General features: G+C 31.0%; 1 protein-coding gene across 9 annotated transcripts in view; it reads right to left on the bottom strand.

Annotated features, from left to right (window-relative positions):
* ssh (Protein phosphatase Slingshot) overlaps positions 1–25,154 on the bottom strand; it is a 504,868-nt gene that overhangs the window by 95,979 nt on the left and 383,735 nt on the right. For all 9 annotated transcript variants that reach the window (XM_075364385.1, XM_075364384.1, XM_075364390.1 and 6 more), the window contains 2 exons: positions 18,956–19,134; positions 10,447–10,512 (listed from right to left, as the gene is read on the bottom strand). In XM_075364385.1, coding sequence (XP_075220500.1) covers positions 10,447–10,512; positions 18,956–19,134 — 245 coding nt within the window. The remainder of the gene's footprint in view (positions 1–10,446; positions 10,513–18,955; positions 19,135–25,154) is intronic.

The following is a 25,154-nucleotide window of genomic DNA, read 5'->3' as shown; positions in this document are numbered from 1 at the left end:
ATTAACCATCCAAATCAACTGACCACATTCGGAGGAAAGCTCACTGACATAAAAGAGAAAAGAGGGGACAGAAAAAAAGGAACAATTTTATTCACACACGGACCACGAAATGAAACCGAAAGAAATTTCACTAGTGGAGTGCTTAAAAACAAACTCCAGCGGACATTCATTCCGCAATAGATCGAACTATTTTTATCAATGATATGAACATCAAATTACTTACTGATTCTTCACTGACAAGTTCATTTGTAAAAAAAAGCTTTGTCTCAAAATATTTAAAGAGGCATTCGTAAACAAATTTTCCTTCAACATTTAACACTTTCCCGCTTCAAAAGACTAAGAGAATATCCTACTGAATTAAAAAAATAAAGAAAATTCATCCAGATCCCTACAGGAAGTTTCTTCGAAGTTATTTTAAACATGTGACATTTTGTTATAACTGACCGATTTTTAAAATACTGTAAAGTTTTCTTTCAAATAAAAGAAAATGATGAACTTGTTCTTGACAGTGAGAACACGATACAGAAAAACAATTCTACTAAACACTTTTATTAACAAAATCTTTTCTCTGATCAATTTTTGAACCGTACTCTCACTACCAAGGACAGATTTAATGGTTTTTTCTGTTACTTGCAAGAAAAATTTTCAATATTTTGAAAACAATCATTTAATAAATTTAATAACTCCACCAGTTTTTCACTGAATATCTTTTTTTATTATGGAATAAAAGATACCAAGCAGGAAAATTTCCCCTTCTTTCAAAATGTATTATAAAAATAAAAGATAGAAAAAAAATTATACATCTCTCCTACACCATTATGATATAAGCGTGCTAATAAAGCGGCAGATACAATATAACATGTATTCCTGATAGACTAAATTATAACTATTCTTAAAGGGCAAGCCAATTTATGCAGCTATAATAAAATCACTATACCGTGTAGAAAATAATTAAAAGATAATTAACGATAAATGCCAAAATAATTACTTTAATTATTACTTATAACATATTTTTAATTAATTAACGTACGGTGCATAAAAAAGGAATCGCTCATCATTTAAATTAATTTCAACAGTCGCTCTTTCGCTCTCTCTCCCCCTCTTTAATATGCGCACGCAGATCACACGCGTGTACATATCAAAATACTTCCACCGATTGCATTCTGTTTCAGTTAAAAAACAAATAAATAAATTAAAAATAAATATTTGTGAGATGCGTTTGTATTTTCACCACATATCAAGAAACGAAATTTCTAAGAATAAATACTGTATTTATTTACAATTATTAATTTTTTCCAAGAAATAGAATACAACAATTTGAAACAATCATTTATTATAACATTAACAAAAATTAATTTCAAATATTTAAATAATTGAGAATAATTAGATTATTAGGTTAAATTATTATTATTGTTAGTCGCAAATCGGTTGATTAACAGTTAATTTTCGAAGTCGAAGGTTCTGAGGTTCAAATCCTAGTAAACGTTAGTGCTTTTATAAGGATTTGAATGCTAGATAGTGAATACCGGTGTACTTTGGTGGTTGGGGTCCAATTAACTACACATCTCAGGAATGGTCGACCTGAGTCTGTACAAATCTTCACCTCATTTACTTGTTATACATATCATCCTCATTGCATTGGGTCGCGGGGGGGGGGGGGTTGCGTAATGTTCATAAATATAACAGATTGCAACGTAAATATTAGGAATAATAATAACAAGATTATTATTATTGTATCTATTAGACTATTTGCAACAGTCATATTTTCTACGGAAAGAAATGGCAACGGACGACATGTTTCCGTATTTAAAATGGCGGGCTTCATTCCTTCATCGGTTTTAATTTTATATTTTCTTTCCATTTTCATTTTGTAAGGAAAAAATAACCATAAACAATGAAAATCACAAAAATACTTTTAATTCTAAATCATTTTTATTTTTTTCACATTTATTTGGTAAAAATCTGTAAACCTGTTTTATTAAAAATTAAATAAAATTTTTCTCGATCGAAGTGATGTTTTGTTCAAATCGAAAAATCAATACTATTCGAAATATACCACACCTTTATTTGTATGAAATAAAACTTCTTGAAAGAGTCAAAATTGAAAACTGTCAATTGAAAGTCTGTCTATTTGGTGAGAAGTATTGCTTAAACATACTCACTAATATATTAAAATCAACTGAGAATCTCCCTTTTTTTTCTGTCATTATTTATTTATATACGTATTGTAAACGAGCCAATGAAAGGATTTCTTCCAATTAAGAAGAAAGAGAACGAAAGTAAATAAAAAAAGAAAAATCTAAAAGGAACCAAAAGGGATTTTTTTTCTTAGAATAACGGGTCCGTTTAACAATTTGTTCTTTGTAATACAGACAATGACACCTGGAGGTGCCATTGTCAAGCTCCTATTCGACAAGAAGGATTACCTGACTGGAAAAAGGACTTACAGAAAAACGTAGAAGGCGCGGACGATAAAAATTATTGAGCTTGAAAAAATTAGAAGGGCAGATCAGGTACTGGTTTTTCAACCAAGGAGGTATATATGGTCGAGGACCAGCGGACAGAGCAAGTAGTTTTGCAAGGGCGAGTTCGGCGCAGCATGTGATAACAGTAAGCGTGTGGTAAAACGAGTGAAGATTGCGTCATGAGTATTCATTCCGTTTCGGACAGTGGTTGAAAACAAAGCCGTTCGGCGAGTTATTTTTAATTATCAACGAAAGTGACAGTATTCTATTCATTCATAAAATGAAGGGTAGTTCTTTTGTAAAAGAATAACAGTAAAAGTGAATAATAATTGCAGAAAATGTATTGTATGAATTTTAGATTCTCCTATTGTCAATGCAATATTAGTTTCTATCAGCCATTTTTAAGTTTTTAGTAAACTGGACTGTTTTCTTGTATTTATAATTTATTTGTCATTAAATCAACTTTTATTTGAATTACTATTTTGTATGTTATATATATTTATTATCTTATTTTAAATATTTTTAGAACAATACATTGTATTTATAATAAATGTTTATACCTGTTAGTCTCTCAAAATTCTTGTCCAACCGCGACACGCGACAAATGCACACGAATGCGGGTCGAATTGAGAACCTCTTTTTTTTAAGTTAACTATAAATAAAACAGATTCCACTGATTTTTGAGCCAGTAAGATCTGTAAATGCTGTTATGAAACTTCTGATTTATTTCTTTCATTAACAACTTTGTCAGATTACATTGCATCCTGAACGTATGAAGAATAAAGATAAATATAAATTATAAGAATAAATTCCCAATTAAAGTAAATTGAGCATATAGTTGCGGTTTGTATTGGAAGTAACCAGCAATATCAATAGGATAGAATATCCAATATATATGAGTAAAGAGTAGTCGTCGGACTTAAGGTACGGCTATAAGTACAAGTAAAAGAAAGAAAGAAAGAAGGATTGTGCATTCATACCGGTACGTATGTGTCATCGACTGAGCCTACAGAGGTTGAATGCAAAGTTATTACTTCAATAGTAAATACGTAATGAAGACAAAGGAATGAAATTGGCCGATGGACAACATCGCATGAGAAAAAAACATGCTCGAGAGAAAGAAAAAGACCGGCACGATGCCACCCTACCATTTTAAAATTACACGTAATTCCCAGTTCCCTGAACACCTAACATAGGGATAGGAGAAGTGAGTAAAGCGAGAAGGGGGTATTACGATATTACACGTGACAGTGTACTGTAGGTCATTCACCCTTTACAAACCTTATAACACTGCCACTAAAAACTACACGTTACGTACAACGGGCATACAAAATAATGATTTCGACTAATAATATCGGAAGAAATAAAAGGGAACAGATATAATTTTTTTTTTATACAGACTAGTAGACTATACGGTGACCGGCGTAGAGATGGGGCTAATAATTTTGTCGCTCTATGCATAAAGGGCTACACCCTTCTTTTAAACGTTAATTATTATAATTCGTAAAAGATTAATCTGTTTGCAGTACCAGAATTTAAATCTAATGCAATTAAAACCCGCAGTTTAATGTAATGTACAACTAATTTAATCAAGAAACAAATAATCAAAGTTAAAAAAATAATTAATTGACTAAATAGGAATTTAATTTAATTTGATAAATTAAAAAAAAATTATAGTCTTTCTTCATTTTAAAGAAAAAACAAGGATTATATTTTATATTAACAACACAATATTGGAGCTTCATAATTTTCTTATTTATTTACCAGTATTGAATGTAAAACGGCGTTTTACATTCTTTATGCGACTTGATTCAAAAGTTTCTCATGAAAATGAGAAACTTTTTATTTGAATACCTCTTTAAGATTAATAAGCATCCCATGCCAAGTTAAATAGGGAAAGTGAGAAACGGTTTCTCGTTGCCTTCGTCATCGAGCCAAATAAATGGTTACATTAGCATCACACGTCCGTAGAAATAGAAAGCGATATAGAACCCTACAAATGAAACATAAGAACTGACTATAGTGAATATCATTACAGTCATAAAAAGCAACTTTGACTGGTGTAGCTTGTACCACAGGTGGTTAAGATGCGATAAAAATCACGGTAGAGACTACGTATAGACATATAATGTAAAGCAACAAATTAATGTGCTAATTTTTACAGGGTAGGCGTTTCTTAAATTTTTCTTTTTTTCAGAACATTTCACCAATCTTCAAATTTTTGAGAAATAACTAAAATTTAGTGCATACCTTATTATTTTGTAGATATGTAAGCATAATTAATTATAAATAATAAAATAATTGAGTATATCTAGGCGATAAACATTTATTCTTAAACCGTAATTATAAAAAAAACGAAAAATAAACCAACAACGCATATCTATATATCAACAACTGACAAACTTACGTTCATAAAAACTATGATCTTTTTGGGTCTTTAATTACAAATTCTTTTGATATCTGGCGCTATATTAGGAAGTTAAAATTTCTAATCCGGTTTGGTATACATTGTTTCTGGACTTTTTATTCAGTTGCAGCATAAGAAAATGAAACATGTTGCAGTTAGTTTTCTCATATTGTCTTGCGGTCCATAAATCTGGAAATTCACTGTATTTTTGTTTTAAATCAGTCTAATTTACTCGATTAAAGCCTGCTGGCTTGGCTGTCACAGTAAATCGATTTTGAATTCAGGAATTTTCCTCACTAGATTTTGCAAAATATCGCAAAAGGATTGATTGATTGTAAGTCATGTAAATGTTTTAAAATTAAGTTAGAAGTCTCTTCATATATTTTAGAATTTCTCTGCGACAAAAATTCATGCGAGGCGACAAAACGATCAAAATATTCAAATATAGAAATCCAGAATTATAATTTTCCATAAATATTTGCAATTTTATTTCCTGAATTAGAAACTGCAATTATTTTTTTCATTGTAATGATAAGTAAAAATATCTGCCAGATAGGGCAAGATTCAACAACCATAAAGAATTTTTTTAAATATTCAATAAAATTCTGTGCTAAATTATATGACGTCAAGAACGGACGTTTCGAAAAATTACCACTGTACATCATTCGCGCTCGGTGATGTCGAAAACCTTGAGCGATCGAATTTTACATATATTTGCACTTGTCGCTCATTTAATACCGTTCAGATTCATATTAATTTGATGATTTTTCACATTTCACAAGAACATCGATTTTCCGTGGAACATAAGATTGGGAACCACACTGTTATACAGAAAAAATACTATATACACTTTCTCAATTCAACGTAAAATTTGTCCACTCGAGTAGTCACCGTTTACAGGGTTAACATTATATTTATCTATACGGAACTATAACTGAAACTTGTTTTTTGTTGATACTTTTTTCAATTATTAAGACACTGATATAATTAAATTCTACATTATTAGAGTAGGAGCATAGACTCAAAACATGAATATACGGGCAAAATTTTCCTGTCTATCAGATCGGTGTAATAGGTCCCTAAGCATGCCTCAATTAACATACTAAAAGTCAAGAGCCTTCCCAAAAAATATCCGGTTGGATTTAGTAAATGGCTCACTCTACATCGAGCTAAACGTGTCGTAGTCCCTACATTCATATTTTGAATCTAATGCTCCTACTCTATACAGTAATTTTAAAATTCTAACTAATAGACAGATATGTATATGCAAGGGTCGGGCAATAATTAAAAAAACAAATTATTGTAGAAAAAATATTATTCATTCAATGACAATGAACATAACGCTACTGTTCAACACAATCCCCAGCTAACTATTTATTAAATAGTTTTTTCCGCTGTGGCCATTTGTCACCTAGTTATTGAACCACCCTCGTATGTGTACGTATGCGCGCGCGCGCGCATACTTTTTCCCATAGCAGTCCTCCCCATCAGTTAAGAATTGTTTGAATACATTCAAATTAATATTATTTAAATTTTAACAATTCATATTATACATAAAATGTTTAACGGAATTGTCACTCGGTTGAAAAGTGTTTATTTGCACCGCCAAAGCGTCAACCTTAGTGACCGGCAGCATTCACAATAATTCATGACCAATCATTATTAAAATACCATCACATGAGGGGAATTTGAGAGCTGAAAAGACGAGGAACTGATTGCCCGAAACCAGACCAATTATAAACTACATACATTTTTACTCTTTATTTTTTTAAAATATCCAGCGTAATTTTTTTTATTACATGAACAAGTACGCGTAAATGGAATTTATGATAAAAAAAGGAAAAAATAAAATCACATACAATCTTAAAAAAAGAGTAATGCTTTTTAAAATATTGCTATTAAAATACGTAGAAAACTGAAAAATAACAATAAAAAAAAACCAGTGCAAGATAAACATTAAAATCAAACAAGAAATGAAAACAATACGATCAATTCAAAGAAAACATAAAAAGGAACACAATAAAGCGCAGAAAAGAACCGAGTAAATTTAAAGAAAAAAGATTGTATTCCCAGAAATAATTAAAAAGAAAAATTTCATGGAAAATAAAACGTTTACAAAATAAATTACCTCATTTGTACATTTTATAAAAATAAGCCACACTTACATTTCTTTGAACTAATTAAATACAAAAATTACATTATACTTATATAAGCAAAATTTTGAACAAGATTCGCACTAACAAATTACCGTGACAGAAATAATTCTTGTCATACACTTTCTAATTTTTAAATTACTATTCACATACAAAATGTGTAATTTTTGTAAAAAAATTTAAAACTAAAAACTATGTTACATATATGAATTATTAAATAGTATCCCACGAAGAGATTTCGTTTTACAATGGTTCTATATATATTACCGACCGATTTGCTAAAATTTCGCATGGAAATTAAAACAAATTGCTTAAAATAAATCACGAAACATCAACTTTTTTTCTTGTTGTCTTTCATACAAAACAAAATGGCAACATTTCAAGATAAACTCCCACTTTTTAAACACTTTAAAGTCGTAAAACGAGACATATCCGACAACATTGTGACAGTTAAAATAATTCAGATATACTTAAAATAATCACGTTATCCTGTATATGACTGCTCTAGAAATAAATTTTTCTGTTTTTCAGCTCATCGCAACACCGTAAAACTATTGTTAAAAGCCTGCTGATCAGGCTTGACAAGGTATTGAACGGTTTTACACTGTGGCCTTCAAGATCATCAGATTTAACAGTTGTTGACTCTGTTATCGGGATATTTGAAGGTATATGTGTATTCCTATAAACCAAATAGTGATGAAGTCCTAAAGTATCGGTGATCGAGCCAAAAAACTATTGAAATTCTGAAGATTTTTTTCAAATATGTTTACATATTTGTGAATTACTGCTATAAATTTATGTAGATTAAGACAATTTCAGGTTGTTATATTCGTTATGGCTATCGTTCCTCTCTATAAAACGACAATTTTAATTTAAACATTTAACATTTAGTCGCACGCAAAATATGTGATATTTTATTGTACAATTTTTTGTGACTTTTCCTTTTTTGTAGCTATTCGAAACGTCTGCCAAATGAGTAGGTAAATTTTTATTTACCTACTACATCTACATAACATAGAGATGTAAATCTTTTCCTAGGATATACTTTATATCATATTTAATCGTTTTTCTTAAATTATCTAAATAATGTAAACTTGAACGGCTATTGTAAAATAAGGGAAAAATATCTTGCATAAACGTTTTTTTGTTTGGATTTTTTTTTTAGAATTTAAGGAGCTGGGAAATCGCATTTATTACAGTAAACGGCGTAAAAGAATTCGTTAATAAATTGCAATTTTTTCTAAAAAAAAAACAAAAAAACAATATGTTTCTATAAACTACATGTTTAATAAAAATATTTTTGAAGAAAGACTAATTTCGTATATAATATATATGGTTCTTCACCAATTTTTTTATTTTTCATTTTATTATTATTACTAATATAACAGCAGAAAACTTAAACTGTAATCACGTATAATATATACTTTCCAGCCAATATAATTTTTTGTAAAAAAAATTAATTAATCTTTGCAGTTATTGCGTTTGTTTTAATAAGATTTCTTATAAGAACGTTATTTTATAGTCTTTCAAAAAAAATAATTAAAAATATTAACTCTAAACAGATGCATAAGTTTACCATCTCAGTCGATGATATAAACTGAATTTCTCTGCTTCTATTTCAGTTTATTGTTAATAAAAAAAGTTGTAATACTAGTAGTGGAAAAATAATTATACGTAAAAATAAATTAAAAAAAGTTTTAAAAATAAAAAAAAAACCGATATTTTTAAACTTTGAACATCACCAACATTGCTTCCCAAAGGATTTTTTTAGGAGAGGGAGGTCAGTTTTTTTGGGGAGGTCCTTACACTACTACTAAGTCTAGGAAAAAATAAAAAAATCGGTTAAAAAATATACACTAAAAGATAGTTTTTTATTTCTTATTTTTGGGGAAGGAGGAATTTTTTTGTGAACATTTTTTTTTTAAATGCTAAGAAGCATGTATTCAGCTGAATATTAAGTGGAGTTATGTTTGCAAAATTTTGAGAAAATTAACCCCAAAGAAATTATCTAGCCCATTCACTGGAGATATTGACCCGGTCATTTTGCCTGTACACGAGTTTCTGTACAAAATTTCATCAAAATCGGTTTATCCAGTCAAAAGTTAAGTTTCAAACACGCCAACACACCTACATATGTGCATACGAACATTATTCCCTCCCGCATTTTTTTTTTTTTTGTTTTTTTGTGGTCCCTGTGACAAGAAACGTCGACAAATGGAAAAAAAATATGTTTTTTGATTGATTATAATACTTTCCTTCTTGCAACATAGCTATAGAAATATAATGCCAAGAAAGTAAAAATTAATTTTTGTGGTACCATAATTGGAATAAAAAATACTTCATAAATCCAATCATCATGTTCAAATATTATTTATTAATTAATTATATTTTCGTTGCTGTTTTTTTTATTATTGTATATATTTTAAAAAATATGTAGATAGATATTGATTTGAAAATATGTATTTATTTCTATAATTAGAACAATGTTAATTAGATTATAGTTTATTACATTTATATACTTGAAAATATTTCTGCAGACTTTTAAATTTTTGTTTGTAATTCCTAGATAATTTTTTTCTCTGCATTCAATTTCATTAACACCTGATATAGTAAAAATATTATAATAATAATTGGTATAATTTTTTTTTTGTACGTGTTTGTATTGCAACTTAAGCTTCGAATATGTACACCAAGAATATTTACTGTTTCTTCTCTCCCGTACGTAATCACCCACCTTTTTATAATGAAAGAATCATACAAGCTTTCAATCAGTAACGCATATTTTTAAATTCTGAGAATTTTATAAAAACCAATACTTACACGAAAAAATTATGTAAGAATATCTTTTTGAAGAACTTTATTTTTTAAAATAAAATAGACGTATACCATGACTTTTTCGGATTTAATTAATTTATGCAGAGGAATTTAAATAAAACTACATTTATTATTACTTTCAATTTTTCACAAGGAAATCAATCTTACCCGGGAAATAACTGAACGCTTGACTTTTACGATAAATCTTAACGAACGACCGAATAAATCAATTAAACAGATTCCTTTGAACTTCGGAATTTATAAAATAAATTTTATGAAAACAAAATCTCGATAAAACACGATACGAGAGAAACTGTGATTAGGAAAAAAAGCCAATTATCAAGCGTAAGCTAAAAACAAAGAAGCCACGATTGGCAGAGGTTAACGGACGAAGAATTAATATTATAATATAGAATGAATATAGATAATGAGAAGACAGATATTGCCGAAGAAGAAGGAAGAAGAAGAATAAGAGAAAAAACTACAAATTACTAAGCAATCTATCAATAATTTGTTTCTTCAATTCCATTATCGTTTAAGCTATAATATACGTATATAAATATACTATCATTACTTCGCAATAAATAAGAATATCACAGTGGCTTACCACATGGCCTGAACAGACACCGGTTTGAATATATGCTGCCTTCCACACACACTAACGCTGAATCCACTGAAACATAATAAAATAATCTGTATTGAAGATACAGATTCAATGTAATGAATCTACATGTAAAGAAATAAGTAAATAATCTAATGAATAGGTATGTAAACACTTACATACTCGCACCCATGCACATCATACAACAGTTAATTATTAATTTTATATTTACTTGTACATATGTTATTCATAAATATGCTTAAAAATACCTACGAAAAAATTAACGGTTAAATAATGCCGGGTATACAAAAACAGAATATCAGGGTTTTAATTTTTTATATCTTGAATGAGGTGTATAGAGTTGATTTAAGGCTGGAAAAAAGCAAAAAGGACATTTTTAATTGCGTGCATGGCCGTAGATCAATTCCATATCTTTCCTTTGACAGCGCATTAGTAAAATGGCGACACCAGAAAGCCCTCAGTGTTTTAGAGCTAAATGTGAATGTGTAATCGCAGTTCGAAGTACGTCCCGTACAAAGTTTAATCGTGTGATCCTTCGAAAGACTATAACATTCGTCGATGGCATAATCGCTATGAAACGACCGGATCTCTGTGTAAAGGGAAGCGTACGGGACGACGGGTGACATCCCAACTCCGTAGGGGAAGCCACCCGCCTAGGGACGTTCCGGTCGCCACCCTCCAAATCCTTCCTTGCACTGTTGGGCTTTAACGGGAGTCGTCTATCGCCCTCTCAATTTTTACATCTCATAGTAATAAGCCTGGTCTCATTGGGATGCCACCGTTGCAAATGCCTCGGTAGACGTTCGCATCGGTGATTTAATAACTCAGCTTATTGCCTTCGCTGTAGGCCTCACCCGGATATCTTGAATGTCCTAACGACGGGTGACAGTGTGAAATGTTTTAAATAAGCGCTTACATGTATGTACATCCATACCGTTTACAGCTGTTGCAGGCTTTGAAATCTACAGACTACGCCGGGCGTAGTCGGCAAATTTCTAAGCCCCAACATTTCCCAATGTTGGTGGAGCTTTGAAATGCTCCAAACATTTCTCATTAAGTTGGTGAGGCATGAAGATGGAGACTTTCCTGATCGTACTGCGTTTATCAACTAGTCGATATTTCACTTTAGTGGAAAAAAATAACGCGCATAATGTCATATCTGTAGGTCAGAAAATGCCCGTGAACTCTTACAGTACGATAGGGACTTCACAAAATGAAATGTTTTTTGTCCGAAATCCCGACGGCAAGTTTACGGGCCGTTCTTGTTCGTAACAGGAGTTAGTTATCTGGATTTCCTGCGTACAGTACATATTTATTTTCTCAACGAACTCTTGTAAGGACCGGTTGATGACGTTTTCCAACCGCTGCATCGGTCGGCACGGACTCGATGCCAGTTTGTTCGCGCTGGCTTCCAGGATCAGCTGTCGTTTCAGTTTCCTCCAGACATATTGGTTAACGCATACGTTAACCAACATACGGGAATTCGTCCCGTGGGACGAACTCTCCAAACGGTTGTATGTGCCTCGTGACAAGAAGTGCTCGCATTGGAGTTACAGTTTCATTTTATTTGTGATTCATTACTGTAAGTCAAAGTTAAGGGACATTAAATAGCTTTAAAACTTGGTTATTCTTTTTTTTACAACCTGTACATTGTACTAGGATAAACTGTTACATATATACATATTAAAATATTTCAGAATATACAACAGACTTGAAAAAAATATAAATATGTAGGTACTATTTAAAACTTGTAAAATGTTGTATACGTAAAGATAAAATTAATTAACACACAACTAACGGCTATGCTAAAGGGTTATAAAATAAAGTAGTAAACAGAAATCATCGAAAATTGCTCACAAAAGAAATTAAATTGTTATTACAAGAAGCAAATTTTGATTGTTACAACAACCGTCATCAAGAAATATAAAAGAATTTTATTTATACACACAAAAACCAAAGTATAAATAAATAAAAACGAACAAAAATGAAACGTTACAAAAGTCTCTGCACTGATAACAGCTAAACAAAAAATAAAAATAAATAATAATACAAGTTTGCTGTTAGCAACTTCAGTTGAAATAAAAATCCTTTTACACAATTTAAATATAATCTGTATAAACTGAGCTCTCCCCTCCAGGGGAGATCTTTGTACCTGTCAGTTTGTTTTATTTTTGGGGTAACACTTACGCATTTATTTATTTATTTTAAATTCAATTCACTTATATTTAATGATAATGCGGTATTAAAAACCGAAATACGTACTTTGTTACAACTGCACGTATGCGACTGGAAACATGCTCAAAAATCTAAATTAACAGAAAAATACTATTAAAAAATGTCTACTTTTTATCACCATAACTAATAGTAGACCGAAAAATTGGCATGCGATAAATCAGAATACCGTAAATAAACATAATAATGCGAGGAAAATAAAAAAGGAATGAAAAAAAAATAGAAGGACGGATAAAAGAAGTGTACTTTACTTGAAGGTACGAAATTTCGGTCATAAATAATTAAACGACCCTAAAAGAAATACCGAGAATAACAAAGTGAGCCTATGAAGAAAAGATTTAGAGAAAAATAGTAAAACGTTTGGTATAGAGCGTCACACTATTAAGAGATGAAATCACAAACGCCAAGGAGAAAACATTAAAGTACACTTAAAACGTTTGAAAGTTTGTCAAAAAAGAAAATAGAAGAAAACAAACGAAAAATGAAAACGTGTTAAAGAAAGATGAATATTTTAGTGTACGAGATATCCTTTCTCCAGTGATATTAATTATTTAAAAACTAATAAGGCCACCACCTTTAAATTTTAAAGTTTCAGTATCTAGTTTTCATTAAAAACAATACACGCTTAACACGTAGACCAAATTTTTAACGCTATACCTCTATCAGATCCTGAGATATGAATTTCTATTAAAAATAAGACAGATAGAAACCTAAGCGTTTCCAGACATATAGGAATGTTTTTAAAGTAAGAATTATTTGGGTATATTAAAAACAAATAAACGATTTGAAATGCAACCTGGTCAAAAAGTATCTGTATCAAACTTAACGCTGTCAATTGGCTCCAAGTTCTTGAGTGTATCAAGTTATTTTGTAGTAGAATTTCATAAACCACGTACATCGACAATCCCTACAGTTACGAGATGTTACCGTCCAAATGTAAGAAGGTGTGATAAACAAACTTGTAGAACGAGGTAAGTATGTGGGTATAGCGATGGATTATTCGACGAAAGAAAAACAAGGTGAAGAAAGAACAGAACGCACATCTGTTATCGCCGACATAAGATAGTTTTACGATCGATTATCTGCCTGGAGGAAAAATTATTCCACGAAGGAAGATAAAACGAAACCTTAAAAAAATTAAGGGATAAAATATAGTATTGTCGAAATAGCTTTCTCACTATTATTTATTTCACGATAAAACGCGTCTTTAAGTCCCTCAAAAAACGCGATACAAAAGTTTGAATACATTCCCTGATATGCAGCCAACTGACTTATCTTTTACTGAAATTAAAGGGATTTTTGAACGGAAAAAGCACTCAGAAGACGTGAAACAAAATATAACCGACTGGTTCAAGGAACAACCGGCATAGTTCTTCAACCAGGAAATCGTCAAGTTCGTCTACCGATCTACTCAAAAATACGTTCTCAACATAAAGAAGATTACGTTGAAAAATAATTCAAGACGTATTGTCATTGTAAAAACAAGGATTTGGAATATTAATAAATTATCAGTTAACAAGAAGCAGATTCCAACTTAATCTTTCTATTAACGCGAACATTTTATATTTATTTTTATGTAACGAATACATACGTGTTACAGTGATAAATAAGGGTGAACAATGAACTAAGAAGAGAAACAGAGAAAGCTACGGAAAAGTGGCTCGAGGAAAAATGTACAGCGATAGAAAATTTTGAAAAAAGGGAGATATGAGCTAATGTATAAAGAAGCATCAGAAATAGTTTTTAAAGAGAAACGGGGGAAGAAAATGTATCAGAAGAGGCAAAGGACGGGGAAACACTTAATGGGAAGAAGGAAAAAAGATGGAAATACATTGAGGATTTATATTAGTTAGAAGAAAAGCGAAGAGAAATAGATATATGAGTAGAAGAAAACTGCAGCAAAGTTCTTGAAGATCAAAAAGGGTAGGGCGGTATATTAAAAAGTGAAGCGATTAAAATGATGAGATAAGGAAAAGACGAAGGATGTGATGAAATACCGATTGAACTGTTCAAAATACTAGGAAAGATAGGAGAGAATTGTTATTACTAGATCTATGCAATGGAATACTTGAAGATATGAAGTGCCCGGAAGACTTCTGGGATACAATCATGGTACCAATAGAAAAGAAAATAAATACAAAGAGGTGTGAACAACGTAGAACGATTAGCCTAATATAACATACAGCTAAAATACTGTTTAAGGGTTGTAAATAAGACGATATACAATAAATTGGATGGCTGTATTGAGGAAGAACAGTATGGTTTTTGAAGACATATTGAAACAAGGAACGATATAGAGCTGCTAAGAATAATAGGTGAGAGATACATGGAAAGGAGGCTGAGAGTGTGTGCTGCATTTGTCGATCTAGAAAAGGCGTTTGACAGAGTTAGATGGGATAAATTAGTGCTAATTTTGAGAAAGTAGAGTTGAACGGAAAGAAAGGCGCCTGCCTAATAAAAAGAGTTGTACTAAAACCAGAATAAAGGTGAGGGTAGGAGACAAAATAACAGGAAGATAGGGATTGGAAGGGGAGTGGGACAAGGATAGAATAAGGTGGAGAGCAGCAGCCTTGACAGGACCTGGCCTAATGGCAGAACACTATGAATGAATGAATACATACGTAAAGCTTTTCCGGGTATTTCCAAGAGACTTGTATATAAAAATAATATACGGGTACAAAAATGAAGAAGAAAAATCATGTAAGGTGGAGAGACGAAAAAATACGTCGGTATTTTAGTAATAAATAAATAATCAATCGACATACATACTCGGTCCGTAATTTTCACGGGCCATTAATAAAATAGAAACGAAAAAACATAAGTTAATTTTTAAAAAATGAATTTTTTATGTTCAATTTTATTACAGATAACGACGAAAGAAAAAAACGGAATTACGTAATAATTACGTCAATATTTTATTACACACGTCCGCTGTGCGGATGACTTCCTATGAAAATAATCTACGTATGCAAGATATGAAAAATATAGTGTAACTGAAATCGATTATCACATTGTTCCGAATTAACCTGTCAAACGCAAAAGCATTCGGTAATCGATTCTTTAAAATAAAAATAAGTTGTGTGTGTAAGCGTACTTTATACTATGAATCGGTGTAACCTTTTTACTTCAAGTAGAATTTTCTTAAATACACATGTTTAAATTCAATTCTCTAAAATTAATAACACAAAATGTTAGTTTCATTAGCGATAAACAAATACAAAATACACAATAAAAATATATTTACTACATTACAAAAATGTAATACATAAATGTATATAAAATTTAAATATATAGAACGCTGTAAAGACTAAATACGAATCACCATTATTAAAATTCCCGAATTGATAAAAAAAAAAGAATTCGAATAGTCCAGTAGACATCTAAAATTATCTGTAAAGTACCGTATAAATTTATACATGAAATTGCAGTACTCATAACAGACTTTAAATGAGACACAATTAACTCGAGGAATGTTGAAACCGTGCTTGTCAATTGTCCAGTATAATATCCGAGGGTAAGTCAAAAAGTAAAGGGAAATTTTGATTTCCTTCCCGATCATATGTATGGCAGTTCTGCTATAACTCATAACCTTTATCAGCTGATGATTGAAAGTACTGTTTCATTATTAGCTATTTGTGATTAAGTTAAAAACTGTTTAAAATGAGTGCTTCTTTGTCTGATTGCACCAAGGAAGAAATGCGAGCAGTGATACGTTTCCTCAGTTCAGAAGGGGTGAAACCAGCAGAGATTATTCGAATGCAACAGCAATATGGAGAGAGTTGTTTGCGTGGAAGCAAGATCTACGAATGAATTGATCGCTTTAAAAATGGTAGGAATTCTCTCTCTGATGAACAGCGGTAAGGTGTTCGACTTCAAAGACTAACGATAATACCGAAGCGGTTAAACAAATGATTCTCGGTAATCGACGTTATCACAGTTGATGACGCTGCAATAAAGCCCATCCGGGCTAGGAACGGGGGGATGGTGTGGCGACCGGAAGCGTAACAAGGCGGGTGTGTCTTCCCCTACGGGGTTGGGATGATGACACTGCACGCGAGCTGAATATAAGCCATGGCTCAGCATTTTCAATCGTCCATCATTCTTTAAACTTTCGAAAAGTCTGCGCTCGCTGGGTTCCACGTCAATTGACCAGCATCCACAAAGAGAATAGTTTGAAAATTTACCAGGAGCTTTTGAAACGTTACGAAGATGAAAGAGATTCATTTCTTAAGCGAATAATAACCGTTGAGACATAGATCCACACTTCTAACCCGAGAGTAAGCGAATAAGTTTACTGTGGAAACATTCAAACATCCATCTCCTACATTAAAAAAGTTCAAAACTCACATGTCTGTAGGAAAAGTTACGATTCTGGGATATGGAAGGTTCACTGTTGGTTTCCTTTATATCTAAAGGTCAATCAGTAAATAGTTACAACTACTGTGAGCTACTGCGTTTACTGAAGCAAAAAATAAAATTCAAAAGACGTGGAAACTTTCTAAAGACGTGATTTTGCTTCAGGATAATGTGCGACCTCATACGGCCAAAAAAACAGTCCTTTGCCTTCAAGATCTCCGGTCCAAGCGATCTTCATCTTTTTGTTCCATTAAAAAAAGAGTTACGAGGGAATCATTATCGATCTGATGAAGAGATCATAGAAACGGCGAAAAGGTTCCTGCACACAAGACCGAAAACCTTCTTCCAGTAAGGAATTGAAAAGCTCGTTAAAAGATGGACGAGTGCATATAAGTAGGAGGGGATTATGTTGAAAAGTAATGCATGTATCATTTATGTAAGTACAAATAAATATATTGATTTTTTTGAATTTCACTTTCACTTCCCCTCGCAAATAGCATAACTGAAGAACGAAGAAATTTCGTTAGGTTCAAGTCTTTCAACACATATTTTACTTTTTAATTTCTGTATATCAAATGGAATGCACTGTTTTACATCAACACCATGAAAAGGCAGATGGAAACGAGTCATCAAGTGAAAATCTTCACTTTAAGAATTATACTCGGTTCCAGTTTAGTTTTAAGTGTAAACCAACTACGACTCGCTTTCATGGTTGAAACTGTATTATTCTATTAAATATCGTATCGCCACACAAAGCCTCTTTTTTTGCAAAAACTAACGGTATAAATTTTAATTTCTACTGATACACCACATTACTTTATTTATTTTATTGTTTAACGATTTCGAATTTATTTATTTTTTTATTCTATTTTTGAATAAAAAATATAAAGCAGAAATTTTTGTCTTGCATTTTATTTTTGGGTGGCAATTGTGTAATTATTTTTAAGGTTATTTTTTTGGGGTCTGTGGTTTATTTCCTCGTTATCGGAATGAAAAATTAATACATTTATGTTGAAAAGTTACCTGTGGTTTTAAATTATCTATACTTTTTTTTTATAAGTTGTTTAAATTCGTTTATTATAATTTTAAAAAAAGTTGATAGTAAATTCAATTACATTTTTATGATTTCAAGTCATATTGCGTTCAAGTTACTAACTTATTAATATCTTATCTCATACATTTATTAGTAATGGTTTTGTAAAAAAATATCTAAAGTAGATGCTTGTTAGGATTTGATCAGTAATAATACATGGTTATTCTAGTGGTCATGCTCCAATTCATGTTAATAAAAAAACGTATTTACTATAATTCAAAATATTATTATATTTATTGGATAAAATGAATTTGTTTGTAATTTATTTTCTATTAAAAAGGGAAATAATAATTAAAATTTATATTATTAAGGCAATTATTACATTTTGTTTTCTGACAAGTAGCAAGTAAAGTAGAGGCGAGAATTGTTTTCTTTAATTTAATGATACACACGCACACATGTGCGTTGGTAATTCATTATAATGAACTTTATCATCAACAAATATTACGTGTATCCAACAGGTAAAAAGTACATACTCTTTTAAAACAGGAGATGATAATTATAGACTGGGATTGTTACCAATATGAATGCAAGAAATAATTGTTTAATTCTCAAAAAAAAAAGAAAAAAAGATATTCAAGGAACATTTTTTTTGGAGCTAGAAAGAACTTACACTAACATAAGTCACTATAATTTGTTTTAATTTTGTTTGAAATGCAAATATATATAATTGAAAAAGATTAAAGGTGACCTCAGCAATTTACAGAACAAAATACGATGAACATAGCTAAATAACGATTTATATTCTAAAGCCATCTAAAAAGATTTATTAACAACAATGAAATAAACGCAAAACGTAAAATTAACACTTACCCGTCACCATCCAATGTAATTGCCGTATCGGCCATCACTCTAAGAACTAGACCGACAGTAGTCCTTGAATTACAATCTATACCCAATAAACAACTTTCTTCGGATTGTTGTCTACCTAAACAAGATACTACGACAAGGTAACGAGTTCTGCTGCTATGCACACTTTCGAGCTTAACCGCCTGTAACAAAAAAAAATAATTATATTTTGCTAATTTTTACAAACTCTAGCTAAAACTTAAAAACTCTAGCTTTTACCCCGTAGAAACATCAGCTATTAAACGCTGTTCAGAACCGGAAAGGAAGCACAACCACCCCAGATGTTCCACAGGCAGCCCTCGTACCAGAAACCGAGGATGGTTCTTCAGATCCCGACATCCTCAGCATATAAAGGATCTCTAGCATATATTGCTGAAGCAACAGTCATCGGACATATAAAGGGATCTAGGAACTAAGCAGTTGATATACGTTTTTCAGAATTACGGAGGCAAGAATAAGTAAGGATGGATCAAAAAGAAATCAGGAGTTACGGAAAGAAGCAAGAGTAAGAAATTGTTGATAGATCAAACAGAAGACCGAGTGAAGCTGATTCGCATGACAAAATAATGAGAAAAAGAAAGAAAAGAATATTAAGAAGGCCGAAAGAGATTCATTGATGGATGATAAAATGTCTTCTCACTGTCAGTACTAGAAAATTACAAACGTATATTGAAAAATGTAAAAGCCTAGTGGATTATGATTTTATAGCGAAAGAGTTATTTCGATACTTTTTTATTTATTTTAAAATGTATCAGTTTCATAAAAAGCCAGCTTTTTAAAATAAAAATCCAGTAATTTAAACACTTTTTTTTTATTACAATAATAGTTTTCTTCCGTTTTTACAAATTAAAAAAAAAATAAAAACTTATGTCGATGGAAAACATCACATTGCCTTTTCAGTCCCGGCTAATAAATAATTTACACTAATTTTCATCCGCACACCTACATGAAACATACCAATAAACTAACATAATTCATTTGCATTAAAACAAAATAAAAAATTTAATTTAAAAAACTGTATAATTTATTTGATAATAACACTGACACAGTAATTATTACGAAATCAGCCAATTTTTCAGACATATTTACATAAGTCTGCATGATCTTTTTTCCTGTTTAGCCTCAGGGAATCACCATCAGGTTTTTCTTCAGAGGATGAAATGTATTAGTGTAAGTGAAGTGTAGTCTTATACAGTCTCACGTCGATCATTTCTGAGATATATGGTTAATTGAAACCCAACCCGCCACCAAAGAACACCGGTATCCACGATCTAGTATTCAAATCCGTATAAAAGTAACTACTGCCTTACTAGGAGTTGAACCTTGGAACTCTTGATTTCGAAATCAGCTGATTTGCGAAGATGCGTTCATCGCTAGACCAACCCGATGGGTTAAGTCTGTATGATCTAACAGACTATAGGCATGTACAGCTTTTCTTGGGCTTATGACATTTTCATTTGAAAAAATTTTAATTATAAAACGACGTCAAAGAAAATTAAAGAAAACATTATAGCAAACATACATCGTTGTGCCTACTAAGTATCCTAGTAGCCACCAACGAAAAAAAAAGAAAAAAAAACAAATAAAAAAATCTCAGTGCCACCACCTTAAAGAAAAAGAATCCCTACCATCGTATTTCTAAAAAATTTATTAATATTAATCGTTTGACTGACAGATCTAAAGAAGGAATTATTCTGATTTGCATATTCTGCACTGTACGTTAAGTTCCGAACCGTAGTTTGTTACTGGTGACCTGATATGAATCACTTTTCAAGAATAATAAATTATCCCATGCTATGCTTACTAAGGAAAACGTGGAGGGTCGTGGTTTCCCGTAATGTTTTTTTTTTCATTAAGCCAAATTATACAGCTACATAATTAGTTTTCCCAGCCCAGTCCATCGAAATGCAAGTGATATTCAGAACTATATGTGACATCTTCAGTTTGTAGATAACAAAGGACTGCATAGTGACATTATTATTTGCAGAAAAACGAACTCTAACTGTTGCCTCTTGTGCCTCAAATGCTCTATATGTGGCATATCCAATAGAAAAACTGAGTCAATAATGTAAAACAACAAATTAATATATACCTTTCTCAGGTGAAACAATAATTTTGGCAACATATTGCGTTGCTTCAACTCAGTAAAAGTGTATTTTACATCAATAATTTAACAATTAAATTTTTAATTTAGTAAGTACAATTTAATAATGTATAATTTAAAATTTTTTTTATACAAAAAAAATCTGACTGCATTTTCTAAATAAAAAATTTAAAAAACTTAACAGAGTTTGAAATCGATTATATTAACTTGACCTCCTTTAATAGTATACGATTTTGGGGGCAAGAACATTGTATAATTTTATTTAAACGCTTAAGTTTGAACAATTAAATAAACTCACTTAACTACTACTCCTTCGACGTCAATGTTTTGACGTCGAAGTCAAGCGACAAGTCTTTCGACTTCGTCGCTAATGTAAACAAAGCGTAAACAAGCCTAGAAAGCTACGTGTCTTATTAGAATGAAAACATCCCTGAAATGATTAATGAAAAATTAATGAAATAAGCCAGGTAACAAAGATAACAGTGATTTGATCAAATTGAACCTGAAAATTCAGTGCTAACAGATCATCAGATTTTTTGGCATCCAAAAAGTTAACTAAAAATATCATTTACTTAAATTTTCAAATAATACACTGTTTAATTAAAAGCAGGACATGTTAAAAAAAATCACACTCAAAATAATTGTAACAAAAAATTTCTTCCATTCACCAATAAAAATTTCACAAAGAGTTAAGAGCATATTTAAGTTGCATATACAAATAGTTTATATATTCCAGATTTTTTTAAAAACATTTGTATATGCAACTTAAATACGTATTAAAAATTGAAAGTTGTGTATATTAAAAGTTTGTTGACATCAAATAACATAACATACCGCAACACAAAGGAAGCGTTTAGTGCCAAAAATGAAATGCTATTTTCTTCCCATAACATCAATAACATTTATAAATACAATATTTAAACGTGCATCAAGGACTAACAAAAAAACTTATTTTGAATACGGAAATATTGGCAAAATGACAACAAAAAAATTGTAAACATAAGATTAAATTAAGTACAAATAAAAAATCGATGACTGCTAAATTACAGTATATAAATAATAATGTTATACTGCGTATTTTAACCAATACTGTACAAATAAGTACATATTGGAGTGTTCTTGTCGTAACCTTGATAAAGAGATTAAATATCAACATAAATGTAAATTTGTAAAAAAAAAAGTACTAATAACTATATTTGAGGATTATAAAAGAAAAAAAATCCGCTGATAAATTTATGTTAACAGCATTATTAAAAATTATTCCGAAAATCGAATAAGAAAAATAGAAATTTATTTAGATTTATTATGGACCGAATTCCTGTTCTACCTACACGAAATAATTCGTTGGAACATGGCTTTTACGTGTGATTTTTTATATATTTATCTAAATTCCAATTAATTGTGAAACGACATACGTAATATTTTTTAAAATATTGTAAAATAAAGTAACAACATTTTATCTTTTACGATTTAAATTTTACTAAAGTAATCACCGCCAATGAAAAAAAAAATTAATAAAAAGTACTACCCAACAAATAAAAATATATAAATAAAATCTTATTAATATATATTTTTTTTTAGGAGGTTTCAATTCGACCTGTACAGTTTATGTACGAGTTTTCAAGCTTTCGTCTATACCAAAAGGGCCGATTTATTTTTAAATGAAGTTTCTCTAGGTGGTTCCAACGTAGGACTTTTCAAATACAAAAAAATACGAGTCTTAAATACGGTAACATTACAAAAGATTCGACAGACATCTGTAACAGAATTTGAGGGGAATAATCGAACATATAATGGAGATTATGTTGAAATGCAGAGGTAAGGATAGAATAGAAAAGTGCATCAAACCGGTCATCAAATAACCGATATGAAAAAATAATTATTAACCCTGTTTAAAATTTCAAATATCGTCCTTCAATTAACTTACACTAAAAAACAAAACGCAAGGATATCGCGGATACATATATCATCGCAACACCTGGGGACCTTTGCCGCTGGGTCTTTCTTATTATCGGGTGGATATTTGTTTAATTTAGTGTCGTTAATATATTTGTTTTGTTTATGGACGGAATTGTGGACTGCGTTCCTATTCTTATAGATCAATTTGAAATATCATTACTCGAGCTAACCTTTGGAAATTAGCAATGTATCTGCGTCTTTCTCCCGACGCTATTCCCCTTCAGTCCGCCAACCGAAGGCCTGTCGATGCTAGTGCCTTTTTGTCTAGCAGGAATGCGCTTGATGAGACCCTAGTTATTGTAGGATATACAATGCATTCATTCCTTTAACCGGAGAGAGTTGCATATACTAGCGCAGGCATGGCCAACATACGGCCCGCGAAAAATTTTTCAATATTAGCGTTTTTTATAAGCAACTGAATAATGGAAAATAAGGAAATTTAAAAACTTAACACGTCACATTAGTTTTTTTGTTAATTTGTTAAGTCATAAACATCGTTTTTTATTTAACATTTTTTAACTTTAATATTTCGTTCGGCCCGTGAAAAAGGTTTTCTTTCCAATTCGGCCCGAAGGCAAAAATTGTTGGCCACGCCTGTGCTAGCGTGTACTAGCGCAGGCGACGCTGAAAAGTATTTTACATGTTATAGATTAATAGTATTACAATAATTATTATAACTAAACAAATTACTATACTAACCGTTCCTCTGATTCTTACAGGAATAAAACCTATTAACCAAAACGGAGAACCCCGTTCAAAATCAATTAAAAAGGTTTGGATTTTTGGAAAAATTAACATTTTATTTCGTTCTTGTTCTTAGGATGTTTTACTTAGTATTTATTGGGTAAATTAAAAAAAAAAAAAACGCGTTTTACTAAGAGTGGAAATTTATTATTTAACCAGATTTATTACTTAAATAAATTTAAATTTCATTAACATTTTCCCTAAAAAATTTAACCCTAGCGGTAATCACAAAAATAGGGTTTGGAGCGCCGGTTCGAAATTCAATAAAAAATTCTACAAACCTTGTTATTGATTTTGTCCCAATAATTTTAACGTAAAAATTAATCTAAACAAATAAATCCGAAAAATTGTTCATGATAGAAGGACCGAAACTTAACATAAATATTTTTGCTTTAAGGAATCTAAAATATTAATCTGGCTTAAGATAAAATTTCGATTAGAGTTAACAATTCAACCGTTCTTGTATGATGGATTTTCCTGACAAACACTAATCTACATGAATCACTAATCTGCTTTAGTTTTATTACGCAACGCTTATCTATCATAAAAAGCTACAGGAAAGTCATGAGAACGAAACTAAAGAAGATAATAACAATAACAGTAATAAAATGAAGACGATGAAGGCTTGTACCTTTTTAACAACACTTTAGTTGTGCTATAAACATTTCCTTATTATTCAAATATAGTACGTTATTTCAATTGAATTCGTATCCCTCCGGCTGTCGTCGAACAATCAAAAGAACAACAGTTTAAACGTATAATAATAATAATAAAGAACTGTACTGGTAGTCATCTGATGGAGGGTATGTGTCAAGGTTACGAGAACAATAATGACGTCACTAAACCACACCACACCACAACATTCTGCCACTCCACGACCAACATCGTCGCCGCTGTTATACACAGTTGTATTGTACTGTTCTGTTGCAGATGGAACAGGAGAAGAAAGTAAAAGAGTTAACGGTCCTTCCCTCGGTTCAGCTTAGCTTTAAGCATCCATCACTTCTCTATTCTTTTATTGTACAGCGCGCTGCCTTCCCCTTAGGTTATAAAACATTATGTTCCTTCATAGCATTGCCCCACTTCTTTTAATAGGTATTTTTTCTTCTCTTCACGTTCTTACAACTTACACGTTTTATATACATATATATTTTTTTTTTGCATTGTTCTTCAATTCTTTATTTGCATCTTCATCATTAACTTCAACCTCTTTTATTATCTCAAAAAGTATTACAAAAGACGAGGATTATTGCACAATAAAATAATGACAGTTTGTTGCATAGTATTTAATAATAATCTTAAAACTATTATTATTATACGCTATACAAATTTAAATGCTGAATATGGAATAAAAAA

Source organism: Lycorma delicatula, chromosome 4 (assembly GCF_047948215.1).
Source record: "Lycorma delicatula isolate Av1 chromosome 4, ASM4794821v1, whole genome shotgun sequence".
In the NCBI taxonomy this organism is placed as follows: domain Eukaryota; kingdom Metazoa; phylum Arthropoda; class Insecta; order Hemiptera; family Fulgoridae; genus Lycorma; species Lycorma delicatula.
This window is presented reverse-complemented; position numbering and strand designations above follow the sequence as displayed.